The sequence below is a fragment of the Misgurnus anguillicaudatus genome, chromosome 21, assembly GCF_027580225.2.
Source record: "Misgurnus anguillicaudatus chromosome 21, ASM2758022v2, whole genome shotgun sequence".
Lineage (NCBI taxonomy): Eukaryota > Metazoa > Chordata > Actinopteri > Cypriniformes > Cobitidae > Misgurnus > Misgurnus anguillicaudatus.
Genome location: NC_073357.2, coordinates 19,726,137 through 19,742,766, shown reverse-complemented (window position 1 = coordinate 19,742,766; position 16,630 = coordinate 19,726,137). Strand labels below are relative to the sequence as shown.

The following is a 16,630-nucleotide window of genomic DNA, read 5'->3' as shown; positions in this document are numbered from 1 at the left end:
CTTCCGCCACAGATTTGAGGGCGGCCAGAATGACAGGTAAAACTTTCGGCTGCTTTGAAGCTCATAACAACTCAATGGACGGAAAAGCCGTTTCTTTATATTACCGTTTCTTGGTCACAAAGTGAAGTTTTAAGATTAGTTCAGTCGAGAATGTATCTGTATTATATTTAAATCTGCAGTCGATTAGTAAAGATAGCGCCTGTTTGAACGTTTGCTTAGTGAGATTCGGTACGAATGAGAACCAAAGCATGAGCGGACTTCAGTGTTCACTCGCCCCGCTGACCACCGCCCTTTCTGGGCTACATTTTTGAAAGGGATTCCCTGGCTCTCATGTTGGCCTTGTTTGTTTATGATCGTCAAAATGAGATCAAATCAGCAGTATTTGGTGTCATGATCAAACTTGTACTTGTTTTTTTATTCATATTTAGTGTCTTTTGTGTTGTTATTGTTTTGGCGCGAGGTAAAAGTTGATAAAACTATACTTGTGTAACGTTACTATTGTTTTCTCATTTATTCTTAACGGGATACGAGCACTCGATTATTATTATTAAACTTTGTTCTTGTCAGTACTATACAAAACGGTTTTTTATAAGTGTCAGAGAGATGTTTTTGCATGCTGCTTATAAATATACCAGTGGCGATATCTCATAACATGTTTTAATAGTCACGTCACGATAAAGTAAATGATCAATGTCCACATTTAAAAGCTGCGGGGCTTACCTGCAGTTCCACAGTGTTTTCGCGTTCTGATAAAAGATATAGCTCCAGAAAAAAACAAGTGTTTATATTCCTCTTTCCAAGTGTTAATCGTCCACACGATGTGACAAGACATTTCTCCCATTAACTTTAACGTAACATCCAAGAGCGCTGATCTTTGACGGAACAATACTTCTGATTGGGGATTCACAGACTGATTTATGAGCTAGTAAACTAATGAGACAAACGGAGAGTGATTCAAACAGCGCGTCTGTGTTTTTCCATTCAGATATGAGCCTGCTTAGGACCTCCATTCACTAGGTGGCGGAATAATACGAAAGGTGAAGCGGTTACAGTGCCGTTATCAGTACAATATCGTATAGCTCTTAGCCAATCAGATTCGAGAACCAGAAAGAACTGTTGTATAAAATAGTACAGTGCATTGTAGGCTGTATACTGTAAAATGAACAAATTGTATGGGCCTAAACATTGTGATTTCCTTTTGTTAACAGTACTTACTGCTTTACAGTTTTACAGTGTCACAGAAACAAAGGACAAGTTTGTGAGATGCAGGGTACAGTACTGTTAAAATATGGGTAAAAATCATTTCTCAAAAGTAAATTTTTTACATCAGTGAACATGTCAGTCCCATCAAAATGGCAAGTCTGTGTGTCATTGTTCATGAACAAGATAGTCAAAATGTTGTCAATATACCAAGTGTACACAATTATAATTGTCAGTATTTTTTTATGTAAACTGTGGATGAGTTTACATTTTCAACTTTCTTTCTGTAAACAAATTACACATTGTGATTTAAAAAAAAGTTTACATTACAAATATTTTTTTTTTTAAATATTCCACACTTCAGGATTCACTTGACAGGAATTTATCAATTCAGTTCACATTTACAAAAAAACCCATAGAAAACATGCTTCATGCTTACAGTAACAGATTATGACACATATAGTCAACAATTTTGCATGATGCGCCTTGCACTATGAACTAATTCCTAAATGTGTTGAGGTGTAAGACTATTCAAAAGAAACCAGTATAATGTATTTTCATGAAAATTAAATTGAAAATGAAAATTGAAAATGTAGAAACAGCAGACAATTGTACATAATCATCTGCTTGATTGTATCAATGCATTGGCAATTTGTGAGAATTAAACTGTAAAAATGTACTTCTCCCTGAAATCTATGTTTTGAACAATGTGTTTTCTATTTTTTGGTGTAGTTTTACTTACTGTTTGGCAGTGTATATCATTACGATCACTTTGTTTATGGATTGAGAACAGTGCTTGGTTTTGAACACAGGTAAAACTGTTTTGGGGCGAAAGTTTCATCTTGCAAGAGGAGTCAGAGGTTTTGCAAATAGTGCTTGAAGATGAGGTTTTGTGTTTAATGTTTTCAAAAAATGATCAAGGTTTCAGAAATTGTGTTTTAGCAATTGAGGAAAAACTGTAATAGTAATTGGTGAGTCAAGAGAGTTTTTTCACATAATTTGAGTTTCGTGACAATGTGATACAGACTTAATAAATCACAGTACTTTTGTACATTTTGAGGCAGATACTTTTGTACTTTTACTCAAGTAAAAATTTTAAGCAAGTACTTCTACTTTTACTTGAGTAATATTTTACCCTGGGTATCTTTACTTGCCTTAAGTACATGATTTGTGTAATTCGTCCACCACTGGTATGTTTATATATTTAAAGAAGAACATTTTCTGGAAAGCATTAAACTTTTGTGAAAATCATGAAAAATACTGGCGCTGGCTGGCAACTTTGTTTTAGAAACGCTGGCGGGGAAAGAGTTAAAATTGATGAAACTGCCCCATTGTTTTGTCCCTATTAAAAATGCAAAAATTCTTAATGGCCCCATCTTTAATTTAAACAGGTTGTGGAATGCAATTTTTTTCACACCTTGGACCATAAATCGTGCTAGTAGTTCCAGGCATTGTTGTTCTGGGTCCCTTCCCACCAGTGCCTTGCTTTGCGCGTCTGCGTGAAAACAGTTTTACACCATCTCAACAAATTAAAACTAAATATATATTTTTCACTTGGTGTCCAAAAAACCCGTAACAAAACTTACTTGGCCCGCAAGTGAATTTACACAGTGGTGCTAAAGGTATAAACATGCCATCTTTTTATTTTTGTCTTTTAGGTTAATAGCTCGTTAGTTTCATCCATGTCTCATCAGGAAGTGGTAAAATTGATCAAGTGTAAGTATCGTACTATGAAACTTTGTTTTTAGAGTTGTAAAGACAGACTGTATTAGTACTTACAACACATTTTCTTTATTCCTGATAGCTGGGACATATGTGGCCTTGACTCTGCAGGGCCCTCCTCCTTCAACTGTGTCTGCTCCACTCCAGTCCCTATCTACCGAACTTTCGCCTAATCACAAGACAACATTGGAAGGTGAAGCCTTGGCATCCCCACTTCCTTCAACACCACCTACAGGAAGAAGTACCCCCACCCAGAGAATCACAGGACCTAAACCATTACAGGTATTCATCATCGTAAGGATTTTGAGCACTTGTGTTTACAGGTTCCTTTTGCACTATACCCCTTATTTAAAACTATCTCTCTATGGTGGTGATGACGTCTTTTTACTCTTTTACTCTTTGATCTGTCACATTATATTGCATTTTAACACAACTGAATGCTATTTTTGCATATTAATTGTTCTGTTGTCTATAAAATATTGACTAAACACGGCCCAGTAACGACCCACAACCCAGTAAATCCTTGTTTAATCCAACCAGCTGCTTCTTTAACTGCTGCTAATAATCGTCTGACAAAATCACCAAATATTTACATTGAGGCCGTACTGATGTTGCTCTTTTCATCAGTGTTGTTGTGTTATGAGCGCTTTTTTTATTTTAAATGCGAGTGATTGTTTTATTGTTTATCGCGTAGCGCAGAGCCGCAGACAATTTGGTGCAAATTCAGAAATATGAAAGAATACGATACGACAATATTAGAGGTCATGATGAACTCGATCAGACATCTTCTCTGTCAGTAACATCTGTGACTGTTGACGTTTACGCGATAAAGAAAGTACTCGGAGGAGCGAAAAGTTAAAATACTTTTAACTGTTACGCGAGAGAGGCGCGCTGCGTGCAGCATCAGTGAGAGGGGAGGGGGCCCCCGCTGTTGAGGCGCTCCACGCAACATGAGAGAGAGAGCGGAGGGGAGGTGGGCTTAGCACTCTCTACAATGAATTAAGAAGACGTTTTAAATGGTAAATAAAAATGTAAATGGGAATCATGAAAAATCTATTTGTGGCGGCCAGTGTTGTTGATTCTGTAGCGGGCCGTCACAGATAAATCAATGTATGGGAAACACTAAATAGTAATCATTTCACCAAAAAACACAGTTTTGTAAGGGTGCTGCAACTATTGACTATTGTTCTTAAATCAACATTTGATGATAAGCAGGATCTTGGTGTAGTATTTGCATTACTCAAATGTCTTTAAACATATCTTAAGTTTACCTTTTTGCCTGTCAATTGTACTTTAGCCATTAGCTTATTGGCCACAGTCAAGTCCATGAATTGTCCACCTGTTAACACCAACAATCAACACCAAACAAACACTCAAATGTTCAGACAGACCATCTAGTACTAAATTATTATTGTAGAATATTACACCTGAGAATTAGCATTACGTGACAGCAAGTATGTCACAGTTCCTTATAGATTTTGCTTGTATTTGAAGAACGCTGAAACTGACCTAAGACTTTTACACAAATCTGTAAGCAAGGGCATTGATTTGGGTAGCGACGCTAGGGACGTGATAATTTTGACCAAACAATGAATATATATTTATATAGAACAACTGATGTCCTTCTGTGTCCTGTTTTTTTAATTTACTTTTATTATGTTCATTACTTATTTTATTAAGCGTGTATTTATCCAGGATTCATTTGAATGAGATAAATAATTTGCAACAGCATTCTGCACCATTGCACTTTTAGGGACGGTTTCCCAGACAGGGGTTAGATTAATCCAGGACTAGGCCTTAGGTATTTTAGGATATGTTAGTAGTTTTTACAAACACCTTGTATATTTTGAGATGGCACTGATCTATGTTAAGATACATCAGTGCAAGAGGTTTTCTAAATTTAGCCAGCTCAAAAATGCATTTTAGTCTGGGACTAGGATAAGACGGCAGGACCTATTAATAAGCCTTAGAAAAACTATAGGGCTTTTTGCAGTTTCAGTACTTAAGCCCTTAATACAAGAAAAACTTTGCAAGCTTGCAAAACATCCAGCATTCATGATGATGTTTTTTTTTAAACATTGTTTTTTCATTTACAGGACCCTGAGGTACAAAAACATGCAACGGAAATCCTCAGAAAGATGTTAGAGCAAGAGGAGGCAGAACTGCAGGTATTAACTTAATAGTCCACTATTCTGTGTGTATTTTGTCAGAAGAAAGGTCTGTTTCTTGAAGCTTGTTTAGACAATTGATCGTTTTCATGTGACATCAAGCAGTTAGGGGAACCCCCCTAATAAAGTGCAATAGAGTGTTGTCTGCATGAAAGATGTTATGATTTCTTTTGTTTAGCCTAAACACTGAATAGTTGTTGTGCAATAAAATGCACTACCTGACAAGCCTGGGCTATGCTTCTACAGAATGCCGTCAGAGAGGAATTTTGGAATTTTGTGGCATATAATATGTGCCTCTGTCCCCAATGAGGGAAAAATTATTAAATGGCATCCATTATAACCTCATACATACATCATACACTATTTACAATAATCACTTTATCAAAGGTAACCTCATGTAGGTGGTCTACAAACCAGAAGGTTGGTTGTTCAATCCCCAGCTCCACCTGACCAAGTGTCGAGATGTCCTTGAGCAGGACACCTAACCCCAGCTGCTCCCAACGAGCTGGATGGTGCCTTGCATGGCCATTAGTGTATGAATGAATGAGTGAATGTGAGGCAACTTGAAACGCGCTTTGGATGGCTATGGGTCTGTTGAAAGCACCATATAAATGCAGTCCATTCACCAAAAATTACTCGTGTAAACACTAGATAATGTTAGTAATTGCATTTTTAGCCATAAATCATATCTTTGCATAATTTTTGTTGCCTACTGAAGCAAACAACTACATTGATTAGTTGATAATTGCTAAAGAGTTGTGAAAATTCAGAAGTGATGTGAAAAGAGTGAAAATGCAATGTTTGCAAATGCTTTATTACACCATTTGTTGTACCAAGAGTATTTAACTTGCATTCAGTTTCTAAACCACAAAAAATTGTGTAATATTGTTCTTAACCTAATCAGGTGTGAGCAATTTTTTAATGTCTGGAAAACATGATGGAACACAGGAATCCATCAGGCTGTGTACAACACAAAAGTAACCTGACCCCTTCCCTAGGGTTGTGCCGATAGACGATACTATTGTGTATCAGCGATCGTCAGACATATGGTCGATAGCGGGCTTTCATGATGATAGTTGGCAACAGTTATTATCATCATCATAGTTTCACATTAACATGTGCATTGCATGCTTTTCTTTGCATGAGAGGGTTTGTGGGCTTCACTTTGCGCAAGAGAGCTTGTAATGTGAGCGGATTTCTTCTGGCACACACCTGGACTTGTAAATGCACGTGTTTTGGACTCCTCCTAGCACCTGAACTTGTAATGCGCATGACTCTGACTCTTCCTCCGAGTCACGCAATACGTGCAGCTCTGACGAGCATTTCCTTGCACTTGAGAGGTTGTTAGGCGCACAGGGGTTTAAAACCAGCGAATGTGTTGTTCCTGCTTCCTGGCACGCAGTAAATTTCAGAGTGCCTGGGCTTTAATGACACATTCGGATTAATGGCATCAGTTTTAAGAAGGTTGCGGTCGTGACAGTGTTGCCCTTCGACTAAATCATTTATTTTGTCCACCAACAAGTGCCTTGTCATAAATAAGTAAAAAATGAACAAATAAATAAATGAGTAAACTATTGCCCCAGCTCCCAATACTATCATCTTTTGGCGATCTCACAGGCTGACCATAGGACGATCTCACAAAGGGGCACATCACCCAACACTACTCTCCCTTCCAGTTGGTGTCAGGGAGAGTTGGCATGTTTAGCACTCAATGGTGAAATAAATACTAAGAGCCTGTCCACGCACAGATGCATTTAGCTGTATATGTACATTTTTTTTTCCAATCTGCTTTTTTGTCCAGACAGATACGGCATTTGGCAGCTTGAATCCGCTATTTTTTTAAACCGGGTCCCAGAGTGGATAAATCTGAAACTGACACCTTTGATTGTTTGTGTTTATAGCTAATCCATATTTTAGCCCTTTTTTTCACACAGATTATGGAAATACACAGAAAATGTATAAGCTTGCTTATCATCCACTATTTCTCTCTGGCGGAAACAGACGGAAAATTGACAGTTTGTGCCTCTCAATGGAGAGCCAAATGTAAACTGCAGTTTTCTTGCCCTGCAACCAGGGCCTGAAATTAACACCCGACCACGCGCCAAATGCGGGTGGATTTTTCAATTGGCGGGTAACACTGTCAATGTATAAACCCACTCCCGACCCACGTTTTCAATAAACCCGCCCGCAATTGTTTAAAATACTTTTTAAACCCAACCGACCGACCGCGGCCTGAATATCATTAAAATATTTTTGGATGACTCGTAACCGGCACCCGCTCATTTCTTATCAACCCACGCATATCAAATTGATTGATTCATTGAGAGGATGCGACTGCTGTTTCACAACATTCATGCAATTGAAAAGAAGATGAGGCACTTCTCTGACTACGTTTGGATGTGCGAGTAAGTTAAGTATTAAACTGTTGGTGAGATGGGATGAGAATGCAATGCTGACATAGGCTACAATACAATCGCAGTTGCAAAGATGTGTAGTGCTGCTGTGACAGATCAGAACTCTTGATGTGTAAGCTTTAGAGAGAGTTCCGCTACTGTGTCTTAGTACATTAACATACATTTTGGGAATAGAGTAATGAAAAACAACGTATGTGGGGCGTTTATGTGCGCAGTTTGAGCCCCCTCCGTCTCTGTGTGCACGCGCTGGTTTAAGGGAACTCAATAGGGCACATCGGAGAGACGCGTTCCTAAAACCATGCGTACATAAAATCTTTCTGTTCTTGACAGGGCACATATTAACAAAATTATCTCAACAGTATTCTTTTTCTAATAAAACATTTGTTTATGTCTTAAGTGAATATAGAGAGTCAAAAAACAGTCTGTGCTGGTCTTAAAGAGACAGTAACCTCAATTAACATACTTAAGTCTGTGTCATTAATGTTAATCAAACAACCTAAGACAAAGAGAAAATCACTTTTGTAGCTCTAAAAAATAATTATATTTAATTAATACAATAAAGACAGCGTTATCATTCACTATTTAGGCAAAAAAAAAAACTGGCTGGTAAAAAGTCTGGTGGTCAAAGAAGTTAACTTCAGGCCCTGCCTGCAACCCTCAGTGGGTCTTGTGACTGAAAACTATCAATGGACAAGAAAGTAGCTTAGTTGAACTTGAAACAAGGCTGGTTTCACAATTTTTTCCCCATAACTTTTCCAGAACCTGTTGGGGGAGCAGTCTCGAAATCCCTCCCCTTCCCTAGTGGAGCGAATAGAAAGTGCCAAACGAAGAGCTAATCAAGTCAGAGTAAAGATTCAGCAGGACGTGGTACTGTATTTCTCTTATTTTATATTATTTTTTATATGGGTTGTTATAAATGATTATCTCTCTTATCAGGATGGAACACGTTCAGAAGTTATTACCAACTATCTCATGGCTGGTGAAGGTCAGTGGGTGATTAGTATGTTAAAGGGATAGTTCACCCAAAAATACAAATTCTGTCATCATTTACTCACCCTGTTGTTGTTCTAAACCTATATGAGTTTCTTCTGTTGAACACAAGAAGATATTTGAGGCGTGTTGGTAAGCACACAATTGACAACACTCATTGGCTTTCATAGTTTTTTTACAGAAAGTCAATGGGTGCCGTCAACTTTGTGTTATCATCATTTATCAAAATCTTCTTTTGTGTTTGACAGAATTTTCATTTTTGGTATCCCTTTAAAAATACTAGTTGATTTTACTGGTAAAAGTGTTTATTACGATCAGTCTCATTATGTTGATTTTGTCTTGTACTTGTTGCACAAACCCTTTCCTGGTCAGGTCTGTTATCAATGGACTCCAGTGAAGGAGACTTTGAGGTGAGTTTTAATTGGTTCAAATGGTTCATGTTGAACCCACATTGATTTCATGTGTGTAAATGTGATGGAAAACAAGTGTGGAAATCTAAGCAATAAGTTAAAAGGTAAAAGTTTTATAGACCGTTTCAGCAGTAACAACATAAACAAGCGGCTGTCGCGGTCCGCACGTAACTTCCGGTAAACTCCGCTAACAATAAATAACAACAAAGTTCTTTAAACGTAGTTTATTTATATAACAAGCAAAAAAACAACAACACTTAGATTACCTAGGAAACCAAAACATTTGTTATTTTTGACTAGGCATTTGTTCAAGAGATCAGTTTAGCAACTAGTCAGACCATTAAAAAAAACGAAACCGGAAGTAAGGTTCGGATCCAGACATGTATCACGTGTGTCCGATGAAATCGTCTATATATGTGCACAGTAGCCCACAGTACTACCTGCTACACTTTGGAACCACTTTTTGATGATTGCTGGAGACTGACTTGCATCATAACTGACCGACCTGCGCACGGTACACATTCATTTATGAACAACATGTAGTTCATTCAATTTGATCACTCAGTAGTGGGTGTATTCGTTCAGTAGATCTGATCAATTACATGCCCCTTCACAGCCCGAACTGGAATGCTATTCGCTGACGTGGCGCAAATGAGACCTAAACAATAATGTCACATTTTTTTGTTTTTACATTTTTTTAGAGAAGTGCATTACATGACATTGCATAATGCACACAAACATCAGTGCGTACAGTACTCTGACTGTACAGTAGTCAAGTAAATTGTTCAAAGTGCAGAACATACCAAGTCAAAAACAGTAGTGCAAAAATACAATATAAGGGCAACGTTAAAAAGAATCACTGGTTAGAGTAGTGTAAAGTTAAATCAAGTAAACAAATGTACTTTTTAAGTTCTTCTTAAAATGTAAGAGAAGCAGGTAAACAGTAGTGCAAATATTAAAACTAAACTGTATTTAAAGTGCAAAAAATATACAAAGAACTCCAAACCACAGTACTGCCAAAATACAAAACAGACCTTCAAATTTTTTTTAAATCTTTCAAAACAGCTCTATGGAAAAAAGACCCTGACACATTAGCAGGGTTTGGGTTAACAACAACAGGATTATATTAGGATGGCATTTAAAGGGCACCAATGGTCACATTTCCGGCTGACATCAGAGGTAATCTGACCAATCACAACGTATAGATTGGCTGGGCGATCAGGGACACAGAGCTTTTAAAATCCATGTGTTTCAGGAAGAAAGTGAAAACTGGAACAACAAAAATGTACGGTATGTGGAAAATAATGTGTTTTTTAACCATAAACCATATGAACACATTGTATTGTACCAAATACACAAAATAGCATTGTTTTTAAATATCAATGAAATAGGTGCCCTTTAAATATCAGTTGTCGGGCCTTAGAGGGGCCGATCCTGCTTCTTATTCCAGAGAATATCTGTCCCATCTTGCTGAAAATTTCCACTAGTGAAGCAGAAGTTGCCACAAGGCAAAGCCTTTTCAGCAAAAGTTGGGTCAGTCTGGGGTAAATCAGTGCCCGGTTTTGCCACCAGAGTAGTGGTTTGGAGGACTTTGCTAGCAGGGGCTCCTCTCAATACAACTGCAAAACAGCCTCTGCTGAAGAACTTGTTCTTGTCACAAGACCTGCAACTTGTTAATTGATATCACCCCACACCAAGCTTTCTTGTGGTGGCTGTAGGGGTTGATGCTGCTGCTGCCTGTTGCTGCGCTGTTTAATGTGCTGAGGAGGACAATCTCACTCTCCCAGCTGCATTTTTGAGTCTCTGGAAAACTTAATTTGCTGCATGATCATCTGAAAAGGCCCTTTTATTAAGAAGGAGGTTGTGCAGTGCTGGTACTGCTGGATGTACCAGGCTCTTCAACTTACCATAAACATGCGAGTAGCCCGACAGATACTATTACTTACGGATATGTCCACAACATGTGGTTTCTATGTCAGTAAAGGTGGTAACAAAGGGTAACATGGATATGAACGTCATTGACAGGCGACTGCACTGCCCAGTGTCACTGTTTAGAATAGCAATTGTCTCATAATTTACAAGTAGGTAAAACATTAGAGATATTGTTAGTATTCAGCCAGATAAAATATATAACACTGGACTAGTGGTTTTTGGATATTATACTGCAACTATCTTACAAATTGAACCTTTAAGTGTAATTTTTTTCTTTGCTGTAAATATATGAGCCCAGTTTTATCATGAAACAATTGGTTCTTTTTATTCACGAACGAAAAGACTTTAACTCGTACAAACGAGATCTCTTTCTTTCTCGTTCAGATTCAAAACAGCGAGCAACTTGGTCAGTGATGTGCGTATTTGTTCAATACATTCAGTGTACAAGAAATACAGGGGCAAGAAAAAGTATGTGAACCCCTGGGAATAAACTGGTTTTCTACTGTGATTTGCCATAAAATGTGATCTAATCCTCATCTAGGTCACAACAATAGACAAACACAATGCGCATAAGTTGACAACACACAAATAATTTTAGTTTCTTGTGTCTTTTTTGAGAACCCCCATTAAACATTCATAGTGCTGGAGAAAAATGTAAGTGAACCCTTGGATTTAACAGCTTGTTGAGCCTCATTTGGCAGCAAATACTTCAAGCAAGCGCTTTCAGTAGTTCTGAATCAGACCTACGCATTGTTTAGAAGCAATTTTTGCTCATTCCCCTTTACAAAACCACTTTAACTCAGACACATTTGTAGGATGTCTGGTGTGAACCGCTCTCTTGAGGTCATTCCACAGGTTAAGGTCTGGGCTTTGACTAGGCCACTCCAAATGGCGCATTTTGTTTTTCTCTAAAGCCAGTCTGTAGTGGATTTACTACAATCCTTAAGGTCATTGTCCTGTTGCATCAACTAACTTCTACTGAGCTTCAACTGGTGGACAGCCACTCTGACATTATCCTGTAGGATATTTTTTTTATCTTAATTCATTTTACCCTCGATGATGGCCAGGTCATGAGGCAGCAAAGCAAGCCCAAATCATGATGTTCCCTCCACCATACTTCACTGTTGGGATGATGTTTTGATGTTGGTAAGCTGTGCCCATTTTGCGCCATAAAATTTTTCCCAAAAAAAATCAACTTTTGTTTCATCAATCCATAAAATATTTTCCCAGTAGCACTGGGGTTTGCCAAGGTGCTCTTTTGCAAACTTCAGGCTCACAGCAATGTTTTTCGGGAGAGCAGCGGCTTCCTCCGTGCTGTACTGTCATAGACACTGTGCCTGTCCAAAGACTTGCGTATGGTAGACTCAGGAACAGAGCTGTGTGCCCGTTCTAATGATGTCTTCAAGCCTTTAGCTGTTACTGGTGGGTTCTTCTTTACTTCATTGAGTATTCTGCATGGTGTCTTAGGAGTCATCTTGACTGTGCGCCCACTTCTAGGAAGGGTAGCTACAGTATTTAACTGTCTCCATTTATAGACAATTTGTCTAAGTGTAGACTGATGGAGGTCTAAAGATTTTGAGATTGTTTTGTATCCCTTTTCAGCCTTATGGAGTGCAACATCTCTTGATCAGATATCTTTATAAGAGCATGGTTCAGAAGAGCTGATGCTTCTTATGGACAGCAATCTTAAAATGTGTGAGTGTCTTAATATCAATCAAAGTTGCACTAAACCACACATTTAAACTAATTTTATTAATTGGACGCCAGTTTGCCAGCTTCTGACAAAGATAAGCTTTCAATAAAGTAAATAGTCCATGGGCTCACTTACATTTTCCTCCAGCACTGTGAATTTTTTATGGGTGTTTCCAAAAAAGACACAAGAAACTGAAAATGATTTATGTCTTGTGAGCTTATGCACATCGTGTTTGTTTATTGTTGTGACCTAGATGAGGATCAGATAACATTTTATGGCAAATCACTGTAGAAAAAAAGTTCATTCCTAGGGGTTCACATACTTTTCTTGCCACTGTATAAGGTCTGTTTACTAATGTGAGCTACTGAAATGAGCCTCACGAGCCTTGTTGTAAAACAGCTAATCAGAGATCTGAACATGATTATGTAGGTCTCTTCCAAATAAGGTAATAACAGAACATTTAATTCTAAGGAAAAATCCTAGGGTTTTAAATGAACATGTAAAACCGTCTCTGGTTCATTTTTTACTAAGTAAAGTCACATGCCTTCTATGTACAGTACTGTGCAAAAGTCACCACCACCAGACTTGTTGTTTTAGAAGTTTTAGTGTGTCTCCATATTTATTTTTCGATCTATTTTATTAAGATACAAATAGAAATGACAGGTATTATGTACAAAAAAAATTACATTTTCAGGACTGAATGTCTTCTTTAGGCATCGTCTGTGTTTAGTGTGAACTCTCTTGGCACTAAACACATTTTGAGAGTTTTTAAGCACAATTAAGTGAAAAGACACATTTTTATACAGTTTTTAATACTATATACAGTTGTGTCTAACAAGTGTATTTTTTCAGAATCTACCAGAAATGAGCTGAAATTAAAAGTATATTTTGAGAAAATGTCAATGTATTTGATTTGTATGCATTTAAGCATGATGTAGGGCAGTGATTCCCAACCGGGGGTACGCGTACCCCAGGGGGTACGTGAAGAGTTTCCAGGGGGTACGCGAAAAGATTTACATTTTGCTTTGATCTCATTTACATTTAATAAAAATGTCTTTCGTTTGTCCAGTCATTTACATAAAATTGATTTTTGTGAGGAAAGCATTGTAAAAAGGACAACTTTGTAATTTTAATCTTATCATTAATATAATTAGCCGTCAAGAGTAAATGCGCTGCATGATCCAAAACGCAATAGCGATGTCCAACTCAAGAACGTTCTGACTATTTTCAATGAACCTGAATAGTTTCTAAAGACACAAAGTTTATTAACTATAAATAATGTTCAAATAATGTTATAATATTCATTCCCGCTGCCATTGCATTTTCAAATGATGCAAAAAAAAAAGTTTGCATTGTTTTTGGCTAACATATTTTGTCCCGTATGATGTCTTTTGTATTAATAGAGAATGTCTTAACACATTTTGTTTCTCTTTATATTTGAACCGAATAATTTAACTTATTTGCACACTTTAATTATTAGTAACTTAAATTGAGATTTTAGTAAATTTAGGGCATTTTCTAAAAAGGACGTGAGAATTCCAAATAAGCGACGGAGTGGAAAATTTGCGCGTGATTTACTACAAAGGCGCAAATAAAATACACAGGCACAATAATGACATAAGCGCATTTCTATAATGACCATTGCAATCTACTAGCAGCGCAAATTAGTACAGGGTCGCAAATAAGAGACCTCGGCAGGACATCGCAATGAAAATGTGGACTGCGGAGTGTGAAATTCCAGCTAAGTAAAAGTACACTATGAACCGGAGGACGAAAGATAAAGGATAAAATACGTTTTGAAATACCTGATTTGACTTCTCCTCGTGACTTCTCCTCCTCTTTTCTCCAGCAAATTAAACATAGCATGGCTTGGCAAACTATATAGTTTTTTTTAAAGTATGTTCCTCTGGCAAAATTTAATACTCTCCTCGCATTAATGTTGCTTCTAAAAGAAAAACTTCTTAAAAAAACACATGCAATAAGGTCGCAAAAATAGCACCTTTTCAGAGCTAAATATCTACTACGTGTCTTTAGTAAGTTCACTCGTTATTTAATGCCAAAATGATGGTTTGCGCAAGCTGTTAGTAAATCTGGCCCTTAAAGGGGTCATATGATGAATTTTTTTAATTTGTAAAATAAGTCTTTGGCATTCCCAGAGTCCATATGTGAAGTTTTATCTCAAAACACACTACAGATAATTAATTATAGCATGTCAAAATTGCCATTTTGTAGGCCTGAGCAAAATGTGCCATTTTTGGGTGTGTCTTTTAAAATGCAAATGAGCTGATAAAATGCAAACACCGATCGCAATGATAGTGGCTTGTTGAAATAAACATGCTTCATCAGTCAGTGCTTTTTACTTTAATGTTTAAAACTAATTAATTAATTAATATTACTAATTATTTGTCTTTAAAACACAACTTCGGTTTAGTTTCGATGAAGGGGTACTTGAGCCTTACTGATAGGGCTGTGGGGGTACTTAAGGATAAAAAGGTTGGGAACCACTGATGTAGGGGACTAAATAAAATTGCGCTTGTGTATCCAGAATTGTTTATGTTCATGCATCATAATAATGCATAGATTATGTTGCAGGTCATAAATAAGGAAAACAACCCCGTTTGGCCAAACATTGTTTATTCTCTTTCTCCCTGTTTAGGCATGTGAGAGTCCCTTCTCCTCCACCTTTCTCCAGAATCCTCTGCACCACAGACAGGGGTCTAACGCAAACACTACTGACTCGGGAGACAGAGTTACCTTTTGTGACTCCCTTAATCTAAAAATGTGGTCAGAATTGTGATTGTCTTGTGTTATAGGGAGGAAGGGCCCAGATCATTGGACCAGAGGAAGAGGAGGAGGATAATGGGTACATGATAAATGAGGTAGAGTAGTGTCCATGTTTAGAATAGAATATTTCCAATGTCTACTATAGCTTCCCAAAAAACAATTCACATATTGAGCACTGTATACAAATAATATATTGCAAATTAAAAAGTATTTTAAGATTGATGTTGAAATTAGGTAATTTCTTCAGTGCTGTTACATCTTAAACTTTCTTTCAACAAGGTTGATGGGCCATTCCAGGACATAGAGCTGCTAAAAAGTCATCCAGCACACATGACTGTGTTTATGAGATATGTGTTCAGTCAACTTCTGGATCCCAACCTACTGGTCAGTGCCATTAGTTTAACCAGCATTATATTTTATCCATGTGTTTTAGAAGCATTGTTTTATGAGATCAAAATGTTAACAGGAAGTGATGTTGAATATTTAAGCGGATTTAAACTTCATGTGGCTTGATGGGCACCTCTCCAAAAATTTTACTCTGTCATCACAGACCAGAGCAGTTATTATTGGTTTCTATTTATAACCAGAGACTAAAACCGAAATGAAACTTGCAGATTTGCTCTCTATCTTGTACAGTTTCTCTTTTAGAGCTGAACACTTTTTAGCTACATTTTTAGTATTGGAAGAAAAAGTTAATACTCAACTAGTCTGAAATGACGTTGTAGCTATTTCTTTTTTTTTTTGAAAAAACACTGCCAGTTACCAGAAATACCTTTTTTTTTCCAAATTAGCAAAATGTGCTAATAGCTGAGCCAGTTTGATTTAATGTCTGACGTTAAACAAAAATGCACCACTTTATATTCTGCATGTTTTGTATTTTGATCCTGCTAGCTGTTTTACTTGTCTGTGGAGGCATATCTGGGTTCGAGTCCAAAAGACGCCCGCACCCTTGGCCCTCAGATCTGCTCCTATTTCCTGAACCATGATGCTGTGAGTTTCTCCTTTTTTAACCTGCACCTATACAGCAGCACCCTTTGGCACTGATTGGTGCTAAAAAAAATTCTGAAAAATAAAACAGAATTTGAGAAAAAATATAACAATTTCATGGGCCTACCTAAGGGTAGGTTAACAGCAAATTGTATTATTTCAACCATGGTTAAGTTTCACTATATAGAAAAAAGTTGGATTTGTTATAAACTTACTAAAACTGTTTGTTTGTTTTCTTTAGCCTTTGAAGATTAAAGTCAGAGAAGAGATCCTTACAGATATAGGTAAGATTCTATGCAGTGTTTCGCCTTTACCTGTGCATTTATGCAT

At 37.3% G+C, this 16,630-nt stretch overlaps 1 protein-coding gene across 10 annotated transcripts in view; it reads left to right on the top strand.

Annotated features, from left to right (window-relative positions):
• Positions 1 to 16,630, top strand: part of arhgef11 (Rho guanine nucleotide exchange factor (GEF) 11) — a 210,207-nt gene that overhangs the window by 72,461 nt on the left and 121,116 nt on the right. For 7 of the 10 annotated variants that reach the window (XM_073859775.1, XM_073859776.1, XM_073859769.1 and 4 more), the window contains 10 exons: positions 2,859 to 2,916; positions 3,005 to 3,204; positions 5,019 to 5,090; positions 8,264 to 8,489; positions 8,867 to 8,904; positions 15,186 to 15,273; positions 15,347 to 15,408; positions 15,593 to 15,697; positions 16,205 to 16,303; positions 16,542 to 16,584. In XM_073859775.1, the coding sequence (XP_073715876.1) occupies positions 2,859 to 2,916; positions 3,005 to 3,204; positions 5,019 to 5,090; positions 8,264 to 8,489; positions 8,867 to 8,904; positions 15,186 to 15,273; positions 15,347 to 15,408; positions 15,593 to 15,697; positions 16,205 to 16,303; positions 16,542 to 16,584 (991 nt within the window). The remainder of the gene's footprint in view (positions 1 to 2,858; positions 2,917 to 3,004; positions 3,205 to 5,018; positions 5,091 to 8,263; positions 8,490 to 8,866; positions 8,905 to 15,185; positions 15,274 to 15,346; positions 15,409 to 15,592; positions 15,698 to 16,204; positions 16,304 to 16,541; positions 16,585 to 16,630) is intronic. The other 3 variants (XM_073859778.1, XM_073859773.1, XM_073859777.1) reach the window with 1 other exon arrangement.